This window comes from Sturnira hondurensis, unplaced genomic scaffold (assembly GCF_014824575.4).
Source record: "Sturnira hondurensis isolate 20B ecotype Veracruz unplaced genomic scaffold, ASM1482457v3 Scaffold0007406, whole genome shotgun sequence".
NCBI lineage: Eukaryota > Metazoa > Chordata > Mammalia > Chiroptera > Phyllostomidae > Sturnira > Sturnira hondurensis.
The window spans coordinates 15,994,013-16,014,112 of NW_028080037.1; the positions used below are offsets into that span (position 1 = coordinate 15,994,013).

Here is a 20,100-nt window from a genome sequence, read left to right on the forward strand (position 1 = left end):
ACTCTAGCCCCCTCTAGTGGGCCGTGCCCACTCCACTCTCTACCCTCTGGTTCTCATGGTTTTCTTCTCCTCGCTCATGGTACCCTCCAGCTGGCCCTCTGGTTCTCATGGTTTTCCTCTCCTCGCTCATTTAGTCTGTCCCAGCTCACCACCCGCCCATTCCATCCTGATTTGTTTGTGACTGGGCTCTGTGAGCAGGGACCCCGGATCACTCTGGGGCCAAACCCACAGTGGTTTGGCCAGTCTTAGGGGCAGACCACCCAGGTCTGGCTGCTTGGACCAAAGTGCCCCCTATGAAGTGAGAGCTGTGCTGGGCACAGCAGGGAGGCTGGGTGCCCACCTGAGTGGCCAAGCTGAGGACCTGCTGCACCAGCTCCTGGGTCTCCGTTGGCTTCTTCAGAAAGAGTTTCACTATGGCTGTCAGCAGCTGCAGCTGGACCTGCAGGAAGACAGAGAAATGACAAAGAAGTGAGGGCTTCATATGTGAACAGCAGGACACCAATTGAGGGCCTCAAAGAGGGGAAAGGGTGTTCAGATGCCCTGGAAGGTGAGAACAGCTTTCCTAGTTTGGGACGGCCAGAGAACACAGACTAAGGCCAGCAGGGCTGTTGGTAGTGCTGAGCAGCCTAGGCCGCTTAGTAAGGAGCTGGCCATTGTACTACCTGGTGACCCTGGGCAGGCCAGGGGATGCTGCCCTGCCCAGGGTCCCAGAAACCTACAGGGCTCCAGGCCTCACAGTACCTCAACGAGCTCACAGCTTAAAAAGGCAACATGTGTAGCCAGTATGCTCTTCAAGGAACAGTCAATAAGCAGAGATGGTGCCAATGAGGCCCAGAGGACTGGGTCGGAGGGCTCTTTATCACTGAGAAGGTGTGCTTCTACCAGAGGGTGGGAACCAGCCCTCCCCAGCCCTCTCTCAGCCTCTGCCTCTTACCTGGCTGCTGCCTGCCCCTGACCTTTCTGCCCTCAGTCCAGCCAGCACCTCCTCACTCCCCTGATCTCATGCTCGCCCCAGTCCCCTACCCTACAGTGCTGCAGCCTCCGGCACCCACTCATCAACACCATCTCACAGTCCTGGACATGCTTCCCAGCTGGACGGTGCAGTGAAAGCCACTCGCCCTCAGTCAATGAGGGAAACCTATGGCCTACTTCAGGGGGTTCTTGTGAGCTTTGGACACAGCAATTTATGGTAGTTGACTTGGAGCCAGAGTTAGATCACACCTCAATTTGAACTCTGGGTCTATCACTTCCCAGCTGGGTGACCCTGCACAGGTCATTTAACTTCTCTTATTGTGTTTCCTTATCTATAAAATGGGTATAATACCTCACGGGGTTAATGGAAGAGGCAGTAAGACAACAAACGTGAAGAACCTATTGTGTCTTCTGTTTAATACACAACAGCTGTCACCATCATCGCCAGTATCAGCGTGGCCACCACACAGGGACTCTTTACCAAGTTCTCCCCAACCCAGGTCAGCTGCCTGCCTGGAACCATTCTTCACTGCCTGGTGTGCTACGCTGCCTGGGAGATCTGGCCACAAGCCTAACTCCTCCCACCCCCCACCAGTAGCCCTCCAGCAATGATGCCACTGCCCCCGCCATCCAGATAGGGGCCAGATACAAGCTGGACTCACGTACTACCATGGCCAACACTTCCTGAGCCTCTCACCCATGGAGAGACCAAGGAGCCTAGGGCAAGGAGGCTCAAAGAGACAATGTAAAATAAGTTTCCAAACTGCAAAGCACTTAACAGAGAGGAAGGTAGGGAGAGAGGGAAACATCAATGGGTGGTTGCCTCTCATGTGCCCTCTACTGGGGACCTGGGCCACAACCCAGGCACGTGCCCTAGACTGGGAATAGAACCAGCGACCCTTTGGTTCACAGGCTGGTACTCAACCACTGAGCCACACCAACCAGGGCTAAACAAGTATTTGTACAAAAGCTTTGTACTGTGTTGGAACCCAGAAGGCAGAGGGTGCAGACCAGTTAAATAAAACACCACCACCACATGGCTACTATTTGCTGAGCGCTGGAGTGGGCCGTGTGCACATTACCCAACAAGCTTTGCAGGAGTCCTGTGACAGAGACAGGAAATGGGCTTGGTAAGGTGAAGTCGCTCCAGGCCGCCCAAGTATCCCGGTCAGTTTTCCCTGTCTGACTTCTCTAATCCTGGCTCTGTAGTGTGCTAAGGGGAAGAGGCTGCAAAAGGTTTACTCTTACACACAGGTAGAAACACCCCTCACAGGGCACCTTCTGCAGTAATCCTAGGCAGAACTTGCTTGTAGGGGCAGAAACCATCCCAGGCCAGGCTTTGCTTCTCAGAGAGAAGAGAGAGTCTCGTGTGGTGAAAGCGAAGGCGGCCTTGGGGCAGGATGGCAGCTGGACTTGGCAGGTGGCAGTGGGTGTCGGTGGTAATTACTGCTATTATTTTGTCATGGGCATCTGTTGTTTTTGCCTACCCAGCATCTACTCTGTCTTCTGGTAATAGAAACACTGGCTTTCCTTTAAAAAAAAATTTTTTTTTGGTCCTCCTCCTTACTTCTTGCAATCCAGGGATGCGTGTCTCAGAGACCTGGCCAAAGTCACAGCAACTGGCTCAGGACAAGGCAAATGGGCCCGGACTGTTGCCGGAACTACTGAGGGGGAAGTAATTACAGAGGTCTCTAAGCTGTAGCCTGAAAGTGCTGACTCCTTGTGGGCCCCACTGTGGGGGCCTAAGGGAGAGGCCACCTCTGAAAGGCAGAGACAGCCACGATGCCGCCATCTGAGCACCCTCACCCATGGGTGCCAGAGGGCACATTCCTGGAATTACCCGCTACAGAAGTCAGTTGGTCCCCTTTTCTGCCTGGACCACCACCAATACCACCATTAATGAACGCTTACCATGGGCTGAGCATGTGGTAAGGACTTTATACAAAGCCTCCCATTCAACTTCCACAGCGACGGGATGAGGGACAGTCTTATGATCCCCATCTTTTACAGAGGAAACAGGCTCAGAGAGGTGAAGAACTGGAGTAAAGCCAAGGGTCAGGAAGGGGCAGGAGAGCAGTTTGGACACTGAGGTCTCCAATCCCAAGTCCCGTGCTCTGACCCACTGGGCCACACTGCCCCAGCTGGGAGAGCGAAGATGTTCTGTGCTTACAGATGTTTTAAAGGCCCCCTTGCATGACCAGAGAGTTCCCAGAAAAGGGAGTGCAAATTAGAAGATGCCCAACCCTATTCAGGACAGAAATGCAAACAAAGCTACATCACTGTACCATCTGCCATCTATCAGACGGGCAAAGATAGTTTGAGAGTGCACGAGGCTGGGAAGGAGGTAAGGCGAGGGCTACCCACCTCTGAGTGAGGAGTGTAAATCAGAAGTCTCTACACTAAGGGAAATCTCCAAGGCACAGGCCCTTTTACCAGGCATTCTGCTTCTACAAATTTATTACCCCAGCGCTACTTGCAGATGTGCCTCGCACTGGTTATTCACAGCAGGACTGACCAGCAGAGCAGAAGACTGACACATACTCATCAGAGGATGCAGGTTAAATAAACACGAGAGCTCTGCACGAAGGACCCCTCATGCAGCTGTAACAGGTTCTCGTGAATTAATGGCAGGGCCTGCATATATATTTTTAAGGGAAAAAGGTCAGGCGCTGAACAATTTGAATATATAATATGCTACCATAAGTGTTTAAAAATAAATGAGAAAGAAATACATATATTCAGTTGATCCTCAATCAAAGAGTCCATATTTGTAAATTTGCCTACTTGCTAAAATACACTTGTAACCCCCAAATCAATGCTCTCGGCACGGTCGTGGTCATTCACAGACACTTGCAAAGGAGATACACGTGCACGTACAAAACCCCAGTCTGAATACACGTCCTCAAGCTGTGGTCCAACGAGGTGATGCCCTGCCTCTGAGTTCTTACACTGCAAATGAGTGTCCTTTTCACAATCTACTTAGTGCCACATCTTTCGCATTTTGGTGCCTTTTGTGGTTATTTTCTCTGTTTAAAATGACTCCCAAATGAAGTGCTGATGGGCGCCTGGTATCCTATGTGCAAGGAGGCTGTGACGCGCCTCCTGGAGGAGGTGCACGTGTTAGACGAGCTTTGTTGAGGCAGGGTGACAGTGCTGTTGGCTACGGCTTCCAAGTGAACAAATCAACAATGCGTATTAAATAAGGCGCCTTTAAACAGAAATACAAGTAAAACAGGGTATGCACTGAGCAGCAGACCGAAGTGCTGGGAACAGAGGTGCACAGAAACCCAACTCTGCATGTCTTCCAGGAGCGACGGTTTAGGACTGGTTAGTTTGGAGCTGGGGTGACTTCACAGAACATGAGAACCACGAGTAACGGTAACTGACTGTATATATACATGTACAGAGGTGCGTGTACACCTGCTGGTGTGCTCCTAAACTCTCTCTGGAAGCATCCCCAGGAAATGTATAAATGACATGAGTGATCTCTGGGAGAACTGGTGGCCAGGAAAGTGGTGGGAAAGAGAATTTTCACATTTTGAACCAAGTCAATGTATTATCTACCCAAAGAGAAATACGAAAACGAGCCCAGAAAGCTTTGCCTGCTTTCAGTGCTCACCATCACGGGCCATCCTCACACCCCTGAGGGAGCACAGTGTGGGAAGAAAAGGAGCCACACCTGTCACCCACGCAGCACTCACCGGTCTGTCACACCATCAGGCAGTCTTAGTAGGGGCCCGGCCCCCGAGCCTGCTGGCCACGGTGGTGCCCAGCTCCGGTCAGGGCCCACGCCTGGGCCTGGCGGCTCACCTGGGTGCTCTCGTCATGGAAGCCCTCGAGGAAGCTCTCCAGCAGCTCATCCGCATTGTCAATCCGCTCGGCGTACTCGCCCACAATCCAGATCATGGCAGCCCGGGCCTCGGGCTCATCCAAGGAGTCCAGGTTCTCACACAGCGTGGCGATCACACTCTCGTACCTGGAGACCAGCACAGAGCCGGCCAGTGAGCACGGAAGGAGCCTGGGCAACTCCGGGAGGCCCAGCAGGGGCCAAAAGAGACAAGCAGATGCCTCTCAAGACCCCATGAGGGTGGTAAGTAAAGGGGTTTGAGTTTGTCACATTTGAGTTCTTATTGTGGTCTGGGGAGCAGAGGCGGGACAGCTCAGGAGAAATAAGAAAAAACCAAGGGTTTCTTCTGAGAATGCTGTTTGTGGCAGAGAAGTAAGCAAGAGGGGAGAGGCCCCTCCTTGCTTTTCCCTCCCACCAGCCCTGTCCCCGGAAGAGTCACATCAGCCTCACTGGGAGGGACGGGCACATACTTGTTGGGGTACTTGCGGAAGATGTCCTTAATGACCACGATGGCTTCCTGCACCACGTAGTTCACCTTGGTCTGGATGAGGTCGAGCAGTGTGCTCACGCAGCGCTCCGCAGATTGCTGTGTGGGAAGAGGGGAGTGTGGGCGAGGCCCTGCGCCCATTTCCAGAAGAACTTCTAGTAACTGGGCCTTGGCCAAGGGCGCAGTCACGCCTTGCCTACCTTCGTTGTCACATGGGAAGAACAGAACACTGACCCCAGACCACTGGTAAAAGAATGAATACCAAATGATGGTGTCAGGACAGCAGGGACACAGGGAGACAGAATCAGACTGAGGAGAAGGCCAGTAGAGCTTCTGAGGATGCGGAGAGTCCTTGGAGCTCCTCCAGGCCAAGCCCTGAGGGCAGAGTGACCAACCGCACTCCAGCCTGACCTTGCCTCACTTCTTGTCTCCCAAAGGTCTCCTGTGCTGAACCCACCCCACTGCCCCTTGTGGGAGGGATTTCTCAGGATGCCATCACAGTGGAAGAACACCATAATGGGTTGGGGTGACCAACTGTCCCAAGGTCCCCTAGTCTCCCGTGGACCCATTTTGGGGAAAGTGGTTAAGAAGCATCTCCATCAGCAGAGAATGGGACAGATGAAATGTCAGGTCATATTCTGTAGAATCGTGACACTTGCCAAAACCTTTGACAGGCACAGCCCCTGATCCAAAGTCCCATGAACTGAAAGCTAAGTCTACCAGGGCCACTGCCAGCTGGTGATGCCTCACCATGGGTTCACTTCCCTGCAACAGCTCCAAGGCCTGAAGGAGATTACAGTGGGAGAGTGAGCCCAACCTAATCTGCATAATGGGTGCCTTGGGGACTCTAGCAGTGACCCTCAGGCCTTTCTGGACCCCAAGAAGCTGGCAGATTCTGCTAAAATCAGACTGGTTTTCTGGTTTCGGCTGCCCACCCCTCTGCCTGCCCCTCCCCGAGCTGAGGACAGAGTCCCAGCCTTACCTCCACTTTGATGGCGCAGCGGCCAATGGCTCGCACAGCCTTCCGGACAAAGTCTACATCCACCTCGGTGGCATACTCTTTAAGTTCAGCCAAGACCTGTGGCCCCAAAAGAGAAGATGGGATTGGAGGGGATGTAGCGGGGCAACCACCTGGAATACTCATGGGCAGTGGACGTGCACAGGCCCCTAGAAGGATGAGGTTCTGTCTCTTGCTAAAGGTGAAAGGCCCAAAGCAGGAAGAAAACTGTCAGGGACCCCAGAGGAAAGCAGGGAAGGACTAACTGGGAGGGCTGGGCAGCCCTCGTTTAGGTTAGCTGACATATCCACCTGACTGCCACTTTTCAATGGATGGGTAAGTGATAATAGGGAGAACAGATTCTTTATCGCTAAACATGTGATGCATGCTTGCTCACAGAGCCCTGTGTCCTGTACCAAGCACTTTTCTCGGATAAACTGTTAACAGTGAGACCAGGCAGCCTGTCCAGGGGCCACAGCTCATTGGTGGTGTTGCTGTCCACCACCAGAGCCCACACCCCCAAGCCGCCACCCTCTGCTGACCTGGGCGATGTTGGCCTGGGAGGCCAGGCGGATCATGATGTCCAGCTTCTCCAGCTTCACATAGATGGGGTCGTTGTATTTCACGAAGAAGACTTTCATCTCGTGCTTAAGGATCTCAGGCCTGGTGGTGGGGCAGGGGTGCCCAAAGAGCAAAAAGCAAGTCATAAGCCCTGTGAGAAAACCTCTTCTACATTTGTGGGAACATTTCTGGGGTGTGAGGGGGAGCCTGACATCCATGAAGGCAGTCACTGCTGTGGCTGCACGCTCCTGGACAGAGGGCCCACTGACTGACTTGAGCAAAGTCCTGACCGGCCATGGTGTGTCGAACCACATCCCAGAGTGGCAAGAGGGAATATAAGCAAGAGGCTGTTCGTATCTGAAAGGCAGCAGGCACCAGGCACCAGGCAATGGGCTCGGGGATCAGGCCTGCTTCCAATCCCAGCTTTTGACTCAGGCCCCTGCTTCCTCACCATGACACAGGCATGACACTGTGCCAGAAAGTGTTACCACTGCAGACCTAAGTCTCCAGTTTTAGAAATACCTGGAGTCCTGGAACTCGGCCTTGGGGAGTGTTCTTACCATTCCCGATAAAGGTGATTAACTGTACCCAGACTGTTTGTATAAACGACATGGTCTATGATCAACACCTGCTTTCCTTCTGGGAGTCTGGAATTTTAGGGGGCACCAGGCAAAGGCTACCTACAGAAACACACCCACGTGGCTGCATTCAGTAGCTCAGGGAGGCGTGTGCTCTACGTGACCCTGTGGAGGGAGGATTCCTTCAGACTCCATCTGTGTCTTTCTCCCTTAGGACCCACCTATGCATCCTCACGACGCTGATAATAAATCTTAGCCGTAAGCACAACTACCTGCTGACTCCCACGAGTCCCAAGTGACTCTCTGAACGTGGGGTGATGCTGGGACCCTGACGCAGACCCCCACAGGCCAGGGCTGCTGTGAAGCGGCTGGCCTGATCAGTGCCTGCCTCAGAGAAGGCAGTGTCACTGCTGTCCCCAGTGAGTGTCCTGCTGCTCTGGCACCACCACATTCTTCTTAGATGAGGAAAGCTGAGAGGTGGAGAGGCTTGCACCACGTTGCACTTAGTGCTACCAAGGATGGGAGCAAGATGAGAGTCACCACCCCTCCCCCCACTCCTAGACCCTTTCCAGAACAGAAAGGAGAAAGGCAAAGCCGTGAGAGCAGACAGCGAAGGAGGGAGAAGACACAGCACAGGAGAAAGGAGGGACCCTGGGTACTCCACGCTGCTGTGCAAGCAAGCGGCAGGGAGGTCCTGGCAAAGCAAAGAGCCTCCATCGTGCCTGTGGGGAGGCAGGATCCCGAGCTGGGGAGCAGCAGCAGAAGTGATTTCTGCAGTCAGCACTCCGCGAAGCTGCCCAACCGCTTGTCAGGACTGAGCCAGGTGGTGCCTTGGCGAGGCAGTCAACTTCTTAAGAGATTTGCCACGTTAAATACAGCCAGCGAGCCCTTTGTGCTGACCAGGGCCCACTCGTCACTACGCCGTACTAATCCCACCCTGCGGCCAGGACTCCCTGTCTCCCCCTTTGTCCAGGCACTCAGAGAGCTGTCCCATCTTTAATTCCCACACCTGCACAAATGTCTCAATCCCACTGATATCTCTGGGCCCCCAAGAGTGTCCTAAGAACCAGACCGATGCCACCATGACAAGGAGCTTATGCCGTCTTCCAAGAGAGAATGTCTGCAAGGCCCCTGCTCTTCACACAGCCCCACTCTCACCTACGGGGAGGCTGTCGCACACGCTGAGGAAGCTGCTTGACCAAAAGGGCTGGTGCAACTCCGGGGCCGAGCCCTCTCCGCAGAGCTGCCCACTGCCTCATCCGGAAAGCCCCTTCTGCTCCGGGCCCTTGAACTGGCGCTCCAAATTGCTTTTCAGCCCACCCACTGCGGGCATCAGGCGCCTTCCCTTAGGAACAGCGGCTTCCTGCCACAATGGTTTCCACGGGGAGGACGCAACAGGTAGCATGGCATTCTGAGCGGCTTTGACATACCCCGCCCCCGGCCCTGAGGCTGATGCACAGCCCATAGAGCCTCACCACCTAGCACAGGGCTGTCAAACTCATTTTCACCGGGGACCACATCAGCCTTGAGGTTGCCTTCAAAGCCGAAATAATTTTAGGACTGTATAAATGTAACTACTCCTTAACTGTTAAGGACTTAAATGACATTCGGCCCTTTGAAGGCAACCAGGAGCCTGATGTGGCCCCCGTTGACAGTGAGTTTGACCCCCCTGCCCTAGAGTCTCCAACCTCAGGGAATCTGACTAGAGCAACAGACCCTGTCCCCAGGAAAAATGCATGCATGCACACAGAATCTTACACCCCATTTCCAGAGGGCTCTGTGGGCTGCAGAGCCATCCGTTGTCTGTGGTTAAGAAGATCCTGCTACCGGTTAAGCTAGGTCCGGGGTTCTCAACTTCAGCACTACTGACATTACATACGAAACAGGTCCCTGCTCCATGCGTTGCAGCACGTTAAGCAGCATCCCTGGTCTCTACCCACTGGACGCCAGTAGGACCCCCAGCTGTGACAACCAAAGATGTCTCCAGATGTTGTCAAATGTCCCCTGGAGGACAAAGTTATCCTTGGCTGAGCACTGCATAAACTATTGAGACTTCCTGCATGGGGACACATCAGTGCCCCTTCAGAGCCCCGTCCCCCACAGCAGAACCCCCAGGAGCACCCACAGCACGTGCGCGGTAGGCCTGGTACCTTTTCTGCACGATGAGGTTGATGTTGCGCAGGGCCACGTACTGCAGCTCAGGCTCCGCCGACAGCAGCGTGACCAGCGGCGGGGCCAGCTTCTTGAGCAGCGTGCCATAGTAGTCCAGGTCCTTGGACAACATCTCCATAAACTTCATCAGCACCTTCACTGCAGACAGCACCACAGCGGAGTTGGCGTGGGAGAGCCTGGGGGTGACCCTCTCACAGATGCTGAGGTCCGTGGCGAAGGGGTAAGGAGGAGAGACAGACAAGGGGGAACACCTGCATTTAGTTATCAAAATAGCACGTTTTTTGTAGTGGAAGATCTAGATGCTCATTTTGCTGCTTGTAAACTGCCCCCAAGTGAAAAACACTAAGCCTCAGTTTCCTCACCTAAAAAATGGAGATGATGATGCCGACCTCACAGAGTTGCTGGGGCTTAAGTGAGACAACGCATGTAAAGCGTCAACACAGTGCCCAGCACGCAGCAATATTTGATATAGATGCCAACTCCCTCCCTTCCAGTGAATAGTGGCTCTGATGCCTTCTACCTCCTTCACTCAGCCCGAGGTGCCCAGGGTCTCGGTCAGGTCCTGGCTCCTGTCTTTGCCCACGTTGATCTGTGAGCCAATTGCCTGCAGGCCACCACTTACAGCCTGGCCCTGGCCTCCCCTGAGGTGTGTCTGAGGATGGTCTGTGGGACAAGGCCCTGGGCAGGAGCCCACGAGAGGCTCAAGGCTGAGCTCATGGTTAGAGCCCCACTGGGGACTAGCCCCCACTGGGCCAGCCAGCAAGGGGCAGCTTGCTCACCTCTGGGCCTCCCGGTCGTCCTTGGGCGTGTAGTTGGCCAGGCAGTCCAGGATAAAGATCTGGCCCCATTCGGTGCACTCGTTCAGGGCTGTCAGCAGCTTGTTAATGGACTGAGGGTTCAGGTCGAGGAGGTTGCTGCTGGGGTGAGACTCGGCAATCTCTGAGAGAGCAGCTACTGCGTTTGCCACCACCTGGTTGGGAGGGTGAAAGGGGCAGAAGCTGGGGGCACTGCTCACAGGCCAGGGGGCAGTGGGGCCAATGATGCTGGCTGGTCAGAGGTTGAATATCCTGAGGAAAATGAGCTGATGGGCAGGGTCTGCAGCACAAAGACCCACTCACTCTACTGACTCCTCTGTAAACTGGAACTAAAATAAGTGCACTTGCCACTGAAGAAAAAAGAGGAGGGGAAACAAGAGAAAGATCTCGCTCTAGGTGCCTGGCCAGAGAAAGCACAACCAGCTACCTTACACACAGCCCCGTCTACCTGCGACAACAGCTTACTCCCAGCGGGACCTCTGTGTGGGTAAAGGGAGCAGTACCTCACGTCCAGAGCTCAGAGTCTTGGTGAGAAGGCAATGACAATGGCAGTGACTGGAAGGAGGGCACTAGTCTTGGCTACAGACCCACTGTGTACCTGGCCACACCAAACATATTACCTTCATAGCTTAAGCCTCACAGCACTCCTGCCACCCACAGAGTCAGATCCATCTTACTGATGAAGAGGGATATGGAAGGCTAGGCAGTTTGCCCACAGTCACACAGCTTGTGATAGAGGGCACGAGGAAAGGAGTCCAGGTCTAGCTGTCCCCAAAGGTGGTGCCCAAACTACTGCAGGCACAAAAACAACGGCTCCACCCAGCAAGGCTCTGACTCCCAGGAACTGGGGCTTGTCTGGTGGAGGGTCAAGCTAAGGTTTTCCCAAGCAACCCGGGGAGTGGTGGAGATGGCAGTGAGTGGCAGCAGCTTACCATGGGGTTAGAGTCTGAGATGAGGTCTTTAAGTGTGTCCAGGAAGCCCTGGTCCTCTACGAGCTGGGCATTGATGTCATGAAGCTTGGCCACACATACAGCTGCTGTCTTGCGAACGTATGGGTCCTCATCCTTCAGGCACTTACGGAGTGGCTCGCACAGGTACTCTGTGATCTTGTCAACACGGATGCAGCCCATGGTCCTCACAGCCAAGGCCCGGATCAGGGGATTGGGGTCCTCACAGTCCTGAGGGGAACCAGCCATTGGCCAGGGACAGGGGTGGGCTAAGCAACACAAGACGGCTGCTATGGGACCTCCCACCCACTGTGGCCTACGGCATCAAAAGTGCCACGTGTGGGCACTGAGCATATGCCAGACACTGTGCTGGCCCTTTGTGCTGAGTTCCTCTGATTCTCAGAGCAGGGACTCAATACTCTTCCTGTTTCACAGGTGAGGGAGCTGAGGCTCGCAGGAGGGTCGGGAGCTGTGATTCAAACGCACATGCATTCAGTACCACGACTTCAATCTTCCCACTGGGACACAGAACCCCTCATCTGCCCACATCTGGGCATCGCTGCGGGTAGGGGAGCCAAGGCTCTAAAAGGGCACATAGCTGACATTCAAGTGCCTGCTTGCTCCTTACTCTGGAGGACAGAAAATGCAGAAGAGAGCAGAGTCCAGAAGGGGAACACAGAAGCTCTCCGACACTTGTGAATCCTGCCCTGGTAAAGGGTGCAGGCCATGGCTCACTCCAGGGGCACTCAGGCATGGACAGGCCTCCTGCACCCTCACATGGAATGCGTTAGGATCTGCACCATCAGATTTTCCGGAGAGTGGGAGCCCTCTGCTGGAAGATGAAGCCCTCCGGCTGGGAGTCAGAGAGCCTGAAAAGGAACCTGAGTATCTCGGCCCATGGCCGCAGTGCCTCACCCCAGGAGATGGAGCCGTGAGCACCCACACACCCCTCACGCCAAGCTACTGCTCACCTTCACAAAGGTGTTGACAGCCATGATGGCCATGTCCGGCTGACTCTTGGCATAGTTCATCAAGTACAGGTACACCAGCTTCTTCAGCTCCAGGTTGTCTGTCTGCATACAGTTCACCACATCAGGGAAGAGGGCACTAGAAGGTCAAAATGGTGTCAATGTGGGGAAGGCCAAGAAAGGAAAAGGAAGACTTTCAGGCAGCTAATGGGGGCGGGGGCTGCAGGGAAACAATGAATAGGAGGGAAGAGAAAGATAACAGGACCGCCTAGTAAAAGGGAGACAGGACACCAACTATGCTTTGTTACCACGAACACCTATTTATAGAAATGGAATTTCAAAGGGAGATTTTAAAAGCAAAAAAAATCCTCTGTTCTCTTCCCAGGATTTGAACATGAGCTCTGGAGCCTATCAGACCTGGCTAACACCCAGCTCTGCCTCTTGTTCGCTGTCTGAAGTTGGGAGAACTCCTCCACCCCCTGCCCTAACCCCAAGTCTCGGTTTCCCCGTTTGCAAGAAAGGTTCGACAAAACCCTGCCTCACCAGGCCCTTGTGACAATGAGAGAAGACAACACACTTCAGGTACCCATCCCGATGGATGTACCTTGACACCTGGCAGGTGCCTAATAAATGAAAATGACTGTTTTTCCTTCTCTGATACATGGCCCCTTATGGTGAGCTACCAGTTTGAAGCAGAGATGGGCCACGTTGTTTTCACCATAAGGAGCCAGCTCAGGTGCCCACTAAACACCAGCTCAGGCCCGGACTGGTATGGCTGTGGGGGTTGGGTGTCGTCTTCCAAACTGAAAGGTCACCAGTTTGATTAGTGTTCAGGGCACATGTCTGGGTTGCAGCCCAGGTCCCTGGTTGTGGACATCCGAGAGGCAACCAATAAATGTTTTTCCTGCACATTGATGTTTCTTTCCATCCTTTTCCCTCGAAGAATAAATAAATAAATAAAAACCTTTTTAAAAATATTTTATTTATTTATTTTTAGAGAGAAGGGAAAGGAGGGAGAGAGAAAGGGAAACATCAATGTGTGGTTGACTATTACATGCCCCCTGCTGGGGACCTGGCCTGCAACCCAGGCACGTGCCCTGACTAGGAATCCAACCGGCGACCCTTTGGTTCGCAGGCTGGCACTCAGTCCACTGAGCCACACCAGCCAGGGATAAATAAATAAAATCTTTAAAAAAATAAAAATAAAGTAAAATAAAAACCAGCTCAGCATGTACAGAGCACGTGCTATATACAAGGCTTAGCACTAAGAGCTTTACATGTGCACTTGATCTCACTTAACAGCTCCAAGAAGCCAGGGGATTGTCCCCACTTTATGGGAGACAACACAAGGCTCATACATGACAAACAACCTGTCTGAGGACTTCGACACCCGTGTTTAGGACTGCTGTTATTCTGGATGAACCCCTTCCAACATGGTACCCACAGGCCCAGAGTCTCAGGCCCCTTGAGATGTGAAATATGGTTGGAGATCAATTTGTGTCTCTGGAATCAGCACCTCCCTTCTCAAGTGCTGTGACTTTTATGAGTAAGGACATGGTATAACACAGAGACTTAAGAGGTTAAAGTGAATTTCCTGTACCCAACAGGCAGGAGACCAGTCAGTGCTGAAAGAGACTGATTGCCTTGGAAGATGATCAATCACCTTGGAAGACAACACACCAGGAAGAAAAGTGGGGAGGGAAGGCAGAAACAGCTGATGAGCCCACTTGCTCTTCTGGGCCCATCACATCGGCACAACGAGATCACTTGAGACGCAGAACAAAGAGGCTTCCTCTGTGTGGAGGTGACACTGGCGTTCTCGTTGAAGGAGAGTGGCTTTGTGCTGGACGAAATCTGATATGGAAGGAGGCCAGTTTTCCAGCAGCCGCCCGACCCCTTTGCCACCCTGTCTTCAGTGCGGCAGGTCCCTCAGGAGGACTGTTTCCCCTGTGGCGCTGTCAGGCAGGGCTTGCTGAGGGTGGCGATGGGGCAGGGCAGTCCCTGGCAAAGTCTGGGGCAGTGTGATCCTGCTGTGGGACCTAAAGGGGGCAGCTGCCCCATGTCAGCACCCAGGCCCACAAAGCCCGGGGCTGGGCACCATGAGGGCACAGAGGAGAGGGCGCAGGCGAAAGACACCTGGATTTGGATTTCAGAAGGGCTAGGCATGAGCCCTAGTTCTGCCATGAACCATGTGATCGTTGGGCAGTCACTGTACTCCTTTATCTGGTTTCTTCGGCAGTACAAGTGTCATTACCTAGAATACAGGAATTGTAAGGAACTGCTGGAAAAATATCCGATAGTGTTCTGTAGGCTCTTAAGGTGCTAAGTGTTAAGTTGTTGCAAAATCCAGTCCCTGCCCTTGGAGACTTTACAGTGTGGTGGGCACGTAACCATAAGTACACATAAGAGGAGAATAGTAAAGAATTAGTGATGGTGACAGGAACGTGGAGAAGATGCTCTGTGTGCAAGGCAGTGGGCTGGGCTGATGAGAAAGGCGCAGGGAGACCTTGAATGGATTTCGAAACGTGGAAAGATAAACTGGGTAGACGGAAAGGCGGAAGGGGCCTTGCGGGCAGGAGAAAAGCATGATCAACGCTGCGGCAGCAGTACTACACGCTCTGCTCAGGCAATCAGCTGCAAACCAGAGGCTGCAAACTGGCACCAAATCTGACAAATTCGATCTGCAAGTTTTATGTGGGCAGTGTTCCTTTCTCTGTTCACTGTCACCTGGCAATCAAAAGCAGGGAGATTTAAAATGAAAACTCCAACTCTGCATTCCTTTGGAAAACCAGGAGACCTGGCCACACTGGGTTCATTCTCCTCCCCAGCTGGAGTTCCTGACAGGGCTCAGGCCACAGCCGCTTCATCGCTTGCTGCCTTTTCAACCTAGTGCACTTCACTCACTCCATTACCGCCTGACCCCATCAACATTTGAGCTCGTGACCCCTTTAAAGATACAGTCTCCTGTTTGGAAAGGAGGTTCGTGAAGGGAGCTGGATAAGGGAAGACTCGGGACCCCGGGGATGCCCTAAAGCAGAAATCTGAACTGGACTCAGCTGCCACTCGGCCTGCTCCTACACACCTGACATCTTTGCCCACTGTCATCGACGCAATCACTTTCTTCACCGCCTCCTTCTTCTTCTCCTTCTTGTCGCTGTTCAGCTCTGCCTTCAGCTCGAAGATCTCCCCTGAAAAAGGAGGCAGGCACGAGTGATCCAAGCCCTCCAGAGGGCGGTTCCCCATCCCTGACTTCCAAAAGAACGGGAGGGAGGCAGGTAAGACACTCCATGCTGCCAGCTGAGGGCAGCTGTCGACCTCTGGCCTCAGGTGGGGCAGGTGCAAGAGAAATAACTACCAAGGTGAGAGCTTAGAGCTCACACTGGATTGAGAGAGGACATGTGAGAGTTACAAGTGTTCCAGGGTAGACAAATAGCATGAAGGCAGGTTCTGCTCAGCCAGATGGATAAAAACATACAGACGCCTCAGCCACCCTTACCCGAAACCCTCAAGGTGGTCTGTCATGGGATCTAGGGACTTGAGGTTTGAGGGGAGAGGGTAGGATTTCCCCACTTCCCACACTTGGCCTTTCCTGTTTTCTTAAAACCTCCAGTTAAAACAGCTCACTCAGGGTTTCACTTCCTGAGCCACAAGTGGTTGCTCAGCTCTGAAACTGGGAATTCAGCTGCCCCGCAGGGGCTCTGTCTAACATGCAACAAACTGTTCTTCAGAACCTGATGATCTGGAGAAAGCAAATGAGGAAGCAGGGTTGTTCGGGGCCCTGCCATGGAGAGGGAGTCAGGACCCCGATAACCCTCATAAAAGGTTAAAAGGGCAGACTTGGGAGTGACAGGCCTCTGGCTCTCAAAGCGGAAGCCGCCGACATTTCCCGAGCTTTTCTCTGAGCCAAGTGCCACACAAACTTCTTCCCACACTTTTCCTCATTTCATCCTTGCAACCCCGCATCTCCCCATGTTACAAATGAGCAAATGGAGGCTGTAAGAAATTTGGTAACTTGCCCAAGGACATGTAGGTAGTAAGATGAGGGGCCAAGATTCAAAACCAGCTGGGCTGGCTCCAAAGCTCACAGGCTCAGACCGACCCAGCATACTCTGCTTCTCTGGGCCTATTTTCCAGTCTCTACTCTCTGCCGGGACAGGGGCACCGAATTCTCTCATTTAACACTCAGATGTGGACCACTCATTTCAGTGCCTGGCACTCAGTGGCCTGCATCACAGGCGGCCACTATCATTATTAACTTGCCACATGACCCTCTGTCTTGGCTGTCTCTTTTGAAGAAATAAGAGTCCCAGGCAGGCTGCCCTCTCATGTTACTTGGGATGGGAGTGAAGCCGACTATCACGTGGGGCTAAAGTGCTAAGGAAGCTGGAGATGGATTTGCAGTGAGAAAAAGACAACTTAGCAGGTTTTTATCATGACTGAACGACATGGTGTTTGTCAAAGAACTCAAAAACAAGATTAATTAAGAACAAACACACAGCACAGTCAAGGGCAAGGCCAACACTGAGGATATTGCTCAACAGAGCCAGGAATAATATGCAGACCTTGCAATTCAAATTCATGGCTCTGTAGGGCTGCAGGAACCCATACGGTTCTCCTCCAAGAGACTGGTGTGTGTGGGGGGCGGGGGGGTGCCTGTCTCCAAGCTATGGAATGCAACAGACCGTGATGACTTTGACCCTGGGCCCTGCTGCAGGGCTATCCCTATTTTGCTTGAAACCTTTGTCCAGTTACGGTACAACTGGCCTTTAATTGATGGGTCTAGGCCTGAGTCACCTTGGCCCTAAGAAGGCTGATGAGGTGAACTTGAGATCTGAATGTCTCCTTCCTCGTCACCAGGCCTACCTCCTCAATCACATATGAGGCATCTGATCCCCTCCACCCCACTGCCGCCCCCCAGCTCAGGCACCTGCATCTCTTGTTAGAGCTGTGGTACTGGTCTCCCTGCCCCCTCCCAGCGTCACTCCCTTTGATCTTTTACTAGAATCTGGGTTGGACCTCCCCTTGCTTAAAACCATCACTGATGCCAAATCTGGATCTAGGTATCTCTCTATAGACACTGTCCTCAAAAGAAAACCCACAAAAACCCCCACAACTGACAGACACCCCAACACACTTGGCACTACGGTACCCCCTCCGGCCTGGCCCAGCAGGTCCTGCGTCACTGAACCCTGCACACCTTTCCAACCTGCCACCACACTTCTCAGTGACTTGTGCCCCGACTGCTTTCTTTCCCTGAGTGCACCGTGGGCAGAGCACTTGATCAGCTCCGCTCCCTTCCCCAAACCCCTTTATCTAGCTGGGCCCACCCGGGGCCCTCCCACAGCCTGCACCACCCCCTTACTTATCAGAGCAGCCCAGTCCTGTAGAGTCATCACTACTTAATAACTGTCCTCTCTGCTCAACCACAAGCAAAGCCAGTTCAGTCTGTCTGTCTCCTCTAACGCGCATGGAAGGTGTTCAATGAAAACTGGCTGAGCCCATAAATGAAATGCCCGAGGCGCGGCAGCCTTCCTGTCCTGGCTCAGCTCTTTTCATCTGGTCAGCAGGCGTGTGTGTCACTTGGAAGGAGGGAGGGAGGAAGGAAGGGCCAGTCAGTAGATGCTTACAGGGTCAAAGCGTATTTGTCAGCTGCTACATCGCCTCTGCTTCCCGAAAAGCAGAAACAACCACGATACGCAGCAACGTAAGTTACACAGGCTGGGCAAATTCCAGCGCAGCCACTCAGCAGACTAGGTCTGAGTCGTCAGACCTGTGGGGAAACGTTTGCGATAATGCGAGATGAAAAACAGGATATAAACCGTGACTTCAACCACATAAAACATGTGCCTAAGGACCAGACACACACATATTGTTATGGGGCTGCTGATAGCACTGTATGCCTTCTTTTTTCCAGGAAAAAAAATCATATTTAACTATTTTAAGCCATGGGGAACAAAAAAGGGCTTTTTTCCTCCATACTTTGAGCTAATGGTTTCCCCTTCTTGAATTCTACAAAGAGTGGTTAATTTCTTGCACCATCAGCAGTCCCATTCTCTGGATCCACAGGGTTGAACGGTACTCTGGGTAATCCGCACCCCTCAATTCCAGGTCTGCACACCCACTACCCCCACGCCCCATCCCTGCATGGAGCAAGCAGAAGGCTCGGGCAGGCAAAAAGTAGGACAAGACCCCACAATGGAACAAACTGTACCTTTCTTGGTTGTGGTGAAATATTTTGAGTCCGTCATTTTGGTCCCTTATCTGTGGCCAGATTCTGCAAGACAGGAGAGAGGGGTGACTTTCCATTGTGTTCCGTTCCATTCTCAGTCACAGAGCACAGGAGGGAGAGGAGGATCCAACACACATGTGGTATGGGAACACAGGTCCTCTCTTTTAATGGAACTTACTGGGGTGACATGGGTCGATAAAATTATATAGGTTTCAGGTGTACAATGCTACAATACATCCTCTGTATATTGTACTGTGTGTTCACCACCCCAGGTCCAGTCTCCTTCCACAATTATCCCCCTATAACCCCTTTTACCTCCCCTTGCCCCCCCAATATAGCTTCTTATCTCTTTACTGGGCAAATGAACGGTTAGATAATGCCTGATCAGATTTTGGAGGGTAATTCTGAAGAATATATCACACTCAAAATTATTTATTTATTTATTTTTAGAGAGTGGAAGGGAGGGAGAAAGAGAGGGAGAGAAACATCAATGTGTGGTTGCCTCTCACGTGCCCCCTACTGGGGACCTGGCCCACAACCAGGTATGAGCCCCGACTAAGAATTGAACTGGCAACCCTTTGGTTTCAATCCACTGACCCACACCAGCCAGGGCAGATCTATCACATGTTTGAGGGCTTGTTTGGAGGCTCTAGCAGGGGAGCTCAACTATTTGTATACCTTTGACCAAAGACTGGTCCTCTCCTGCAGTTGGGAAGGTCAACTTAAATGCCCAGTAATAAGGGACCAGGTAAAGACTCTGGAAGAGTCCACGGGTTACACAAGCATCTCCCAATCATGGCTTAGCAGCCCCTTGGTGCTGCTCACTCTGCCCAGCAGTGTTCTCAGCGCCCCGCCTGAGAACTGTGTTAACTCATCACAGCCTCACCACGGCCTCACAGAAGCACTATCATTGCCCTATCAAGTCAAATGAGCTTGAACATGCCACGTTTAAAAAGCTAAGGAGATTTACTCTCTCCCCAACCCTCCCAAGTTTCTCTAACAGTGATATGCACTATTTGCCTGCAGAGAGGGTCAGAACCTCTGCACCGCAGGCTCTATAGCACTGCCCAGTGAGGATGGCGTTTTCTCAAAGCATCTCTCGGGATAGCCTAGTGCAAAACTTACGGTGTAGAGTGCTGTTCCAAGGCGACAGGACAAAGAAAGCACCCAGGTCCTTCACTCAGCAAACACTGACTGGGCACCTAACCTCCCTACTTCCTCTTGGTCAACAGACGAAAGAAGCTACATGGGAAGGAGCCCAGTGCCCTGGATACATGGCAGAGGCTTCCGAGAGTGTTCTAACATTTATTAAGAAGCTCTCACTAACCGAGGCCCCGTGACAGCTGGGGGCTTTACACACATTATCTCCTTTAATCCTACCAAAAAGGTAACTGACTTTAAATTCATTTTTACAAATGAGGAAACTGAGGCTCAGAGATTTTAAAAAACTCTCCCAAGGTCACATGGCTGGAAAGTGGCTGGACTAGAGGACCGCATTAGGTCCACCTGAGCTCAGCACCGTGCTCT

The 20,100-nt window shown here is 52.6% G+C and overlaps 1 protein-coding gene across 7 annotated transcripts in view; it reads right to left on the bottom strand.

The window, feature by feature from the left end:
• The window catches only part of AP1B1 (adaptor related protein complex 1 subunit beta 1), a 46,628-nt gene that overhangs the window by 12,867 nt on the left and 13,661 nt on the right, over positions 1–20,100 (bottom strand). For all 7 annotated transcript variants that reach the window (XM_037052450.1, XM_037052446.1, XM_037052447.1 and 4 more), the window contains 11 exons: positions 18,556–18,618; positions 15,427–15,532; positions 12,348–12,483; positions 11,362–11,607; positions 10,394–10,584; positions 9,593–9,814; positions 6,846–6,966; positions 6,289–6,384; positions 5,290–5,405; positions 4,783–4,948; positions 341–439 (listed from right to left, as the gene is read on the bottom strand). In XM_037052450.1, coding sequence (XP_036908345.1) covers positions 341–439; positions 4,783–4,948; positions 5,290–5,405; positions 6,289–6,384; positions 6,846–6,966; positions 9,593–9,814; positions 10,394–10,584; positions 11,362–11,607; positions 12,348–12,483; positions 15,427–15,532; positions 18,556–18,592 — 1,536 coding nt within the window. In that variant the 5' untranslated portion in view covers positions 18,593–18,618. The remainder of the gene's footprint in view (positions 1–340; positions 440–4,782; positions 4,949–5,289; positions 5,406–6,288; positions 6,385–6,845; positions 6,967–9,592; positions 9,815–10,393; positions 10,585–11,361; positions 11,608–12,347; positions 12,484–15,426; positions 15,533–18,555; positions 18,619–20,100) is intronic.